Source organism: Odocoileus virginianus, chromosome 10 (assembly GCF_023699985.2).
Source record: "Odocoileus virginianus isolate 20LAN1187 ecotype Illinois chromosome 10, Ovbor_1.2, whole genome shotgun sequence".
In the NCBI taxonomy this organism is placed as follows: Eukaryota; Metazoa; Chordata; class Mammalia; order Artiodactyla; family Cervidae; genus Odocoileus; species Odocoileus virginianus.
This window is the reverse complement of record NC_069683.1, coordinates 61,453,147-61,463,185: the sequence shown is the minus strand read 5'-3', so window position 1 is coordinate 61,463,185 and position 10,039 is coordinate 61,453,147. Positions and strand designations below refer to the sequence as shown.

Here is a 10,039-nt window from a genome sequence, read left to right as displayed (position 1 = left end):
GTTAGATTTAGAAAAGGTAGAGGAACCTGAGATCAACTCGGCAATATCCACTGGATCACTCAAAAGGCAGTAAGTGAAAGTGTTAGCTGCTTAGTCACATCTGACTGTTTGCAACCCCATGGACTGTAGCCCACCAGGCTCCTCTGGCCATGGAATTCTCCAGGCAAGAATACTGAAGTGGGTTGCCATTTCCTTCTCAAGGAGGTCTTCCTGATCCAGGGATAGAACCCAGGTTTCCTGCACTGTCAGAGGATTCTTGAGCATCTGAGCCACCAGGGAAGCCACAAAAAGCAGGAGAATTCCAAAATAATATCTACTTCTGCATCCTTGACTACACTAAAGCCTTTGACTACGTGGACCACAACAAATTGTGGAAAATTCTTAAAGAGATGGGAATAGCAGACCACCTTACCTGCCTCCTGAGAAACTTGTATGCAAGTCAAGAAGCAACAGTTAGAATCAGACGTGAAACCATAGACTGGTTCAAAATTGGGAAGGGAATACATCGAGACTGTACACTGTCACCTTGCTTACTTAACTGGACTCAAGATTGCTGTGTGATAACAGGAAACTAACCAAAGTGATCACATAGACCACAGCTTTGTCCAACTCAACGGAACTATGAGCCACACCATGTAGGACCACCCAAGATGGATGGGTCATGGTGGAAAGTTCTGACCAAACATGCTCCACTGGAGAAGGGAATGGCAAACCACTTCAGTCTCGCCTTGAGAACCCTATGAACAGTATGAAAAAGCAAGAGGATATGACACAGAAAGATGAACTCCCCAGGTTGGTAGTGTGCTACTGGAGAAGAGTGGCAAAATAGCTCCAGAAGGAATGAAGAGGCTGAGCCAAAGCAAAACCAATGCCCAGCTGTGGATGTGACTGGTGATGGAAGTAAAGTCTGATGCTGTAAAGAATATTGACTAGGAACCTGGAATGTTAGGTCCATGAATAAAGGTAAATTGGATGTGGTCAAACAGGAGATAGGAATCAGTGAACTAAATGGACTAGAACGGGCAATTTTAATTCAGATGAATATTACATCTACTACTGTAGGCAAGAATCCCTTAGAGGAAATGGAGTAGCCCTCATAGTCAACAAGTCTGAAATGCAGTACTTGGATGTAATCTCAAAAATGGCAGAATGATCTCTGTTCATTTCCAAGGCAAACCATTCAACATCACAGTAATCCAAATCTATGCCCCAAGCAGTAATGCTGAAGAAGCTCAAGTTGAACGGTTGTATGAAGACCTACAAGACCTTCTAGAAAAAACAAAAAAAAAAAGATGTCCTTTACATCATAGGGAACTGGAAGGCAAAAGCATGAAGCCAAGAGATACCTGGAGTAATAGGCAAGTTTGACCTTGGAGTACAGAATGAAGTAGGGCAAAAGCTAACAGAATTTTGCCAAGAGAACACACTGGTTATAGCAAACACCCTCTTCCAACAACACAAGAGAAGACTCTACACATGGACATCACCAGATGGCCAACATTGAAATCAGACTGATTATATTCTTTGCAGCCAAAGATGAAGAAACTATACAGTCAGCAAAAACATGACAGGGAGCTGACTGGCTCAGATCATGAACTCTTTACTGCAAAATTCAGACTTAAATTGAAGAAAGTAAGGAAAGTAAGAAAGTAAGTAAGTAAGACCATTCAGGTATGACCTAAATCAAATCCCTTATGATTATACAGTGGAAGTAAGAAATAGATTCAAGGGATTAGATCTGACAGACAGAGTGCCTGATGAACTATGGATGGAGGTTCATGACATTGTACAGGAGGCAGTGATCAAGACCATCCCCAAGAAAAAGAAATGCAAAAAGGCAAAACAGTTGTCTGAGGAGGCCTTACAAATAGCTGAGAAGAGAAGTGAAAAACAAAGGAGAAAAGGAAAGATACACCCATCTGAATGGAGAGTTTCAATGAATAGCAAGAAGAGATAAGAAAGTCTTCCTCAGTGATTAACACAAAGAAATAGAGGAAAACAATAGAATAGGAAAGACTAGAGATCTCTTCAAGAAAACTAGGGATACCAAGGAAACATTTCATGCAAAGATGGGCACAATAAAGGACAGAAATGTAAAAGAATAAAAGAAGCAGAAGATATTAAGAAGAGGTGGCAAGAATACAAAGAACTATATTAAAAAAGATCTTAATGACCCATAACCCCGATGGTGTGATCACTCACCTATAGCCAGACACCCTGGAGTGCAAAATCAAGTGGGTCTTAGGAAGCATCAATATGAACAAAGCCAGTGGAGGTGACGGAATTCCAATTGAGCTATTTCAAATCCTAAAAGATGATCCTGTGAAAGTGCTGCACTTGACATGCCAGCAAATTTGGAAAACTCAGCAGGGGCCACAGGACTGGAAAGGGTCAGTTTTCATTCCAATCCCAAAGAAAGGCAATGCCAAAGGATATTCAAACTACCACACAATTGCACTCATCTCACACAGTAGCAAAGTAATGCTCAAAATTCTTCAAGCTAGGCTTCAACAGTATGTAAACTAAGAATTTCCAGATGTTCACGCTGGATTTAGAAAAGACAAAGGAACAAGAGATAATTGCCAACATCTGGTGGATCATACAAAAAGCAAGTGATTTCCAGAAAAAACATCTACTTCTATTTCATTGACTATGCTAAAGCCTTTGTGTGGATCACAACAAATTGTGGGAAATTCTTGAAGAAATGAGAATACCAGATGACCTTACATGCCTCCTGAGAAACTTGTATGCAGGTCAAGAAGCAACAGTTAGAACCAGACATGGAATAATGGACTGGTTCCAAATTGGGAAAGGAGTATGTCAAGTCTGAATATTGTCACCCTGCTTATTTACCTTATATGCAGCAAACACCATGTGAAATGCCAGGCTGGATGAAGCACAGCTGGAATGAAGATTGCTAGGAGAAATATCAATAACCCCAGATATGCAGATGACACCACTCTTATGGCAGAAAGCAAAGCAGAACTAAAGACCCACTTGATGAAACTGAAAGAGAAGAGTGAAAAAGCTAGCTTAAAACTCAACATTTAAAAAACTAAGATCATGGCATCCAGTCCCATCACTTCATAGCAAATAGATGGGGAAACAGTGTAAACAGTGGCTGACTATTTTCCTGGGCTTCAAAATCACTGCAGATGGAGACTGCAGCAATGAAATTAAGACTCTTGCTCCTTGGAAGGAAAGCTATGACCAACCTAGACAGCATATTAAAAATCAGAGATATTACTTTGCTGACAAAGATCCATATAGTCAAAGCTATGGTTTTCCCAGTAGTCATGTATGGATGTGAGTGTCAGACCATAAAGCAAGCTGAGCACTGAAGAACTGATGCTTTTGAACTGTGGTGTTGGAGAAGACTCCCGAGAGTCCCTTGGACTGCAAGGAGATAAAACCAGTCAATTCTAAAGGAAACGAGTCCTGAACATTCATTGGAAGGACTGATGCTAAAGCAGAAACTCCAATACTTTGGCCACCAAAGAACTGACTCATTGGAAAAGATCCTATGCTAGGAAATACTGAAGGCAGAAGAAGAGGATAACTAAGGATGAGATGGTCAGATGGCATCACCAGCTCAATTGACATGAGTCTGAGCAAGCTCCAGGAGTTGGTGATGGACAGGGAAGCTTGGTGCCCTGCAGTTCATGGGGTCACACAAAGTTGGAGATGACTGAGCGACTGAACTGAACTGAGTGTGAACGGAGAATGAAAAAGCTCATTTAAAACTCAACATTCTAAAAACAAAAATCATGGTGTCCAGTCCCATCACTTCATGGCAAATATCTTGGGAAAAAGTGGAAACAGTGACAGATTTTATTTTCTTGGTCTCCAAAATCACTGTGGACAGTGACTGCAGACCTAAAATCAAAAGACACTTGCTCCTTGGAAGAAAAGCTATGACAAACCTAGACAGCATATTAAAAAGCAGAGACATCACTTTGCCAACAAAGGTCTGTATAGTCAAACTATGGTTTCTCCAATAGTTGTATGGGTGTGAGTTGGACCATAAAGAAGGCCAAGGACCAAAGAATTGATGCTTTCAAACTGTGGGCTTGAGCACACTCTGCAGAGTCCCTTGGGCAGCAAGGAGATAAAAGCAGTCAATCCTAAAGGCAATCAACCCTGAATATTCATGGGAAGGACTGATGCTGAAGCTGACGTTCCAGTGCTTTGGCCACCTGATGCACAGAGCCAACTCATTGGAAAAGACCCTGGTGCAGGGAAAGATCAAAGGCAAAAGCAGAGGATGGCAGCAGAGGGTGAGGTTAGATAGCTTCACTGACTCAATGAACATGAGTCTGAGCAAATTCCCGGAGACAGTGGAGGGCAGAGTAGTCTGGTGTTCTACAGTCCATGGGGGTCTCAAAGAGTCGGGCATCATTTATCAACTGAACTAGTCCTTTAATCTTTCCTATTAATAATATAAAAACTAACATATTAGTTCACACAGTATTGTACATTATTTTATTTAATCTTAACAATCCGTATTATTATCCCATCTTAAAGATAAGACTCAGAGATTTAGAGACGTGTCCAATATCACATGGTTAGGACTTCTGATATCAAGATAAACAGAGACAGCAGATGTTTCATTCTTATCTTACATCAAATATACAAATAATAGACAAATATGTATGTGCCTTAAAAAGAACCAAGTATAGCTATCCTTGGAGAAGGAAATGGCAACCCACTCCAGCATTCTTGCCTAGAGAATCCCGTGGACAGAGGAGACTGGTGGGCTGCTCTCCATAGGATCACATGGAGTTGGACATGACTGAAACCACTTAGCATGCATGCATGCATTGGAGAAGGAAATGGCAAGCCACTCCAGTATTCTTGCCTGGAGAATCCCAGGGACAGAGGAGCCTGGTGGGCTGCCATCTATGGGGCTGCACAGAGTCGGACATGACTGAAGCCACTTAGCAGCAGCATAGCTATCCTTAAAACAGGAAGGTAAACTTTTGCAGGACCATAAACAATGTGTGAGAAAATTGTATTCTATATAATGAGGCTATGAGAGCTGAGGACCAGGAATATGGATATAACAAACAGGAGACCTGATGCAAGAATCCAGGCATATATTAGGAAGCACCTGCCTCTTAGGGAGTTACTCTAGAGCATCCCCTGCATCAAGGTAGGGCCAGATGATGAGTGCTTATCATTAGAACATGAACAGAAATAATGTGTATCATTTCTGATAGAAGGAAGTTAATAGGCAGAGTATATTCTTTACTCTCTCTAAAGAATCTGAGCAACAATTTAAATTTCCCATCCAGACTGGAATACTGCTTCTCAACTGAAGACACAAATCTGTACTTCTGACAACTGGGTGACTGGAAGCAAATTTGGGATCTTAAGCAAGGAGGTAATGGAAATGGGAAGTCACTCAGTAGTAGTAAAGACCAAAACCTTAAAATATAGAGGGTATACAGAGCAGAAGCCACTGAAGGAATTAATAAGCCAACTAAATCATAATGGTTTCCTTACATAATTCGTATCACATTATGTTGGCTGTTTTAAATGCTTATAAGTAGACCAGATGGCTTTGTTCTTTTCAAATACATTATTTTTCTACCTTGATTTCAAGATCTCTAGGACATGAACCACTCTTCCCCTTTAAATACAGCAAGGAATTCCATCCCCTTCTCCCATCTACCCCCACAAAAGCCCAAATCTCTCATAAAGGAAGTTTCTTAATTCCTGCATCATCCCTTGCAGGTAATCCTACTCTCAGAGCTTTCTTGGCTATTAGGAGTGTGGGATTAGAGAAACTCTGTAATGCAGCTGATCAAGGCTCACCAAGGAGAAAACCTCGTAAGACTAGTGAGATTGAGACCCTATGGATAATTTATAATTTAAATTCTTACCTGTAGCCAAGTGGTCTTCAGCAATTAAAAGTATAAACTGAGCATCAGTATTTCCATCTAATTCATAATTTGGGGGTTAGTGATAGAAATACACTGCTTAGAACATAATATGGTATTCAGTAATTGGCAGCTTTTATAATAATGTTTTAAGAAGAGTCCAAAACAGAACTTTTTATCTACCATTGTTGACAGTTTTCAGAAACGAGCAAATAGCTATAAGCCTAACAATGAAGAGTGGTTTCTCACAGGATAGAGAAAGAGTCACAAGATTCACACTCAAGGCCACAACACAGTGAATCTTTTACTAGATATTAAAGTTTAAAACCACACAGCTTAACAGTCATGTTAACTTCACCACTAGGTGGCAATGATACAGCTGAATTTCACTCACAAGGTTAATTTTAAAACTGAGCAAATCCAGAAATTCCAAGATTTTTAGTACCTATTTTCATCTTAGAAAAATGAAAAATACTTTTATATACAATTTAATTTACACCAGAATGTGTAATTATCTGATTCAATATGTATGCTAATTTCTGATGCTTTCTCTTCTGTTTACTGAGGCAATTCATGCAACAAACACAATTTTAAACAGTTGTTGACACAGATAAGTCTTTTTTAAAAATCTAAACATACATCATAAAGAACAGAAATTATGGAAAGCTACAAATATTTCTGAAACTTTAGAATTCACTTTAGAAAGCTTTAGAAAGTCACTACAAAATGCAAGTGTTTCAAGGAAAAAGTTAAAACATTTCAAAAATGACTTTTTTTTAATTTAGGGCCAAAATTTTTAAATTACAAATGAAATTAATATTTATATAGGCAAAGTCTTTTCAATGCCTTGAGTAAACCTACATTGTTAAACAAGTATCAAAATTCTGACAAACCACTTTATCTGAAATACCATTTTACAAATGTCAAAATAATAATGATTACATTCCTTAGAATCTGTCACTTTCCATAATTATTTCTGCTTTCCTCATAACAGATCATAATTTATGGCTTATTAAAAATAAAAACTTTCATTCTTCTTTTCACATCATATAAAAGGAGAAAGTATCACCAAACTTTTCAAATTATAACACTTTTAAGTATATCGTAAAAAAGAAAAAAAACTTACAAATACCCAAAATATTCCCTCACATATAGGTGGGTGCTCACATAACCATAGGTGACATTACAAAACCTGTACTATAATTAGGTGAATAAATACTAGACCTATACTGTTATCCAGTTAATAATATAATAAGATCCAATTAAGACAAGTCTATTTATTCCCTTTTTATAAATAACCTAAAGTTCCCCAAATTTTCACCTCCCTGCTTTTACAAATGAATAAGTCAGAATATCAGCTTTCCAATAGTTTTCTAAGTTTTCTAGCTTTCGAAGTTAGCAACCACTTCCTATATTTACTTCATTTCCAGAGAAATCTCTCCTCTAAAACAAAGAAAAGCATGATTCCTAAGTTACTTTATTAATTCACAGTCCAGTTTTCTCATTTTGAATTATTATAGATCACTCATTCCAAATATACAAATAATCACTTAAGATGGTTAGCACAATAAAAGATTACTGTGGCTGCCCTCACACAGCAAACAAAGGATTTCAGGAAAGTGCTCTGTCTGTTCACTGTTACCTGTAACTTCTGCTAGAAAATTTATGGAATATCACTGTAATGGAAGGGATAATTGTAGGTCTATGAAAGTGAATACATATGCATATGTAACTTACACCTATACAGAATCAGCTTCTGATTATCTACACAAATAAAGGGACAGATGCTACAAAACACATAATCCTTAAACCGCTTCAGATACTTTTTTTTTTTTTGTATCTATATTTCACAGGGCTGTGTCTGAGAACTCAGAACACCAAGTAAAGCCATATTGCAAAGAGGTCAAGAGTTACACAATTACCAAAACAATGCTAAAGCAGATATGCCATTACTGACTTGAGTTTGCCATCTTTTGTTTATTTCTGATGGTGGCTCGAAGTTTACGTATCACCAGTCTATCAGGCAGAATCATATCACCTTGTTGTTCTAGATAATCCAATAAATTTTCAGTCCATTGGAGAGCAGCTGCATGATTAATATGTTTCTCTGGAATCAGTTCTATTTCCTCCTCCTCATCTTCACTGGATTCATCTGTCTGACCTTGTGCTCTTTTGATGATTTCGCTGTCAGTTAAGACTTCATAGCCTGGTTCAGTACTGTCCACTTCAAGCCATTTTTCAATGTTCTCAGTAGGCACATTTTCTAATCCTTTGGTGTGTTGTAAAATGGTAGCAATGGCAGCCACTGAGATATCTTCTTCATCAAAGTCCAGGCCTTCTTTCTCCTCTATGGTAGGGAGAATCTTCTTCCATGCTCTGCTGATTGTAACTGGCTTTACTAAATTCCATGCCATTGCTATTTCATAAAGTGCATCTAGTAGAGTTAGCTTCTTCCAGAATGATCTCAGGTCATTGCCTTCTTCCAAGTTGTTCTGGAGAAGACGTGCTCGGTAGTTTCTCTTCATTGTAGCTATGACTCCCTGATTCAAGGGCTGAATCAAGGAAGCCACATTAGGTGGTAAATATTTAGCAAATATTTGGCCATCATCTGACCTCAGGACGTTTTCATTTGGATGTGTTGGTGAATTATCCAATAGGAGTACAGCCTTTTCTTGCAACCCTTTGGATCTTAAGTGCTCTCGAACTTGGGGCACAAAAATCTTATCAAACCACTGTCGGAAAATGGAAAGATCCATCCATGCGCCTTTTTGGCTGAAATAAGAGACTGGCAGGTTTGAGGTGTCAGTTGACTTGAAGGAGCGAGGCTTCTTTGCTTTCCCCACAACACAAAGCTTAAGTTTGTGTAAACCTGTGGCATTGGCACAACACATGATAGTGACTCTTTCTTCCATTGACTTGTGCCCAGGTACTGTGCATTTACCTTTGATTACCGAAGTCCTGGAAGGCAGGCATTTCCAAAACAGTCCAGTTTCATCTGCATTGTAGATTTGCTCGGGCTGCAAATTCTCTCGTTCAATATAGTCTCGAAAGTTGCTGCAAAAATCCTCCACAGCAGTCTCATCTCCACTTAATCTTTCATTTCTAATATTAATCTCTCTAATGCTGTGCCGCTGCTTAAAACGAGTTAACCAACCGGCAGAGGGGTTAAAATCACCATCCATTCCCAAAGCATAAAAGAAGAACTCTGCCCTTTTTGCACAAATTGGTCCAGACACGGGATTCCCTTTTGCTCTTTGCTGGTTGAACCATTCTAGCATCGCTTTGTCCAGTTCCTCGTACATGGATGGTTTCATAGATTTCCTCTTAGCCAGAAGACTTGTGGAGTCTGAACTGCTTGCATAAGTTATGATCTTTTCCTTATTTTTCCTTATGTCTCGAACTGTCGTTTCGCCAATTCCATAAATCACTGCCAGTTGTTTGGAAGAACCTCCATCTTCAAGTTTCTTTATTATATCAAGCTTATCTTTAATGGTCAACACCACACGCTTCCGTTTCCCTGACATGGTGAGGCTGTGGGACCCAGGTCGCACACTCACGGAAGCAACTCACAAAATTCTGCCTACTCTCACTGACTCACTTTAACACAACCTTACACACACTCTTTCAACCTCACCAGGAAGCCGGTGGCCCTCACCCCGTCCCTAGCTGGACTTGGCTGGCGGAAGTTTCAGGGCTCAGGCCTTAACTTTACTTGGGCAGCTGAGGAGGCCCAAGTCACCGCGGATAATCCGGATTACAAACATCTGTTTTATTCCCCGAGAGGCCGCGAGAAAGACTAGCTCCCCATCGCGACCACAAACCTCCTTCAGGCCCAGATCGCGGGTCAACAGCCGTCACTAACCTCTGCCACACCCCAAAGTTACCGCCGAGAGCGGAAGAGTCAGGGAGTCGGGGACTGGCCCCCTTCCCCAGAGGGACGTGACGCTGGATTCCTTCCCCAGCAGCCAGACCTTTCCACAGCAAGCCCCACTTCCCGCGTCGGGCTTACTTAGTCTGCACAGTCCTCCCGGCCCCTCACAAGCCCGCCGAGACCCTCTCCCAACCTCAGTCGGAACCAGGACCCCTCGGCGGCGCCCAGCCTAACGCTCGGCAGCCGCTCCTCCCACTAGCGGCCGCTCCCGGAAGACGCCCCCTCC

The 10,039-nt window shown here is 40.4% G+C and overlaps 1 protein-coding gene across 1 annotated transcript; it reads right to left on the bottom strand.

Annotated features, from left to right (window-relative positions):
* Positions 1-6,161: 6,161 nt before the first annotated feature.
* JRKL (JRK like) lies at positions 6,162-10,019 on the bottom strand. Its single transcript, XM_020891904.2, has one exon. The coding sequence runs from the start codon at positions 9,404-9,406 to the stop codon at positions 7,832-7,834; it is 1,575 nt and encodes a 524-aa protein (XP_020747563.1). The 5' UTR covers positions 9,407-10,019; the 3' UTR covers positions 6,162-7,831.
* Between the last annotated feature and the right edge of the window lie 20 nt (positions 10,020-10,039).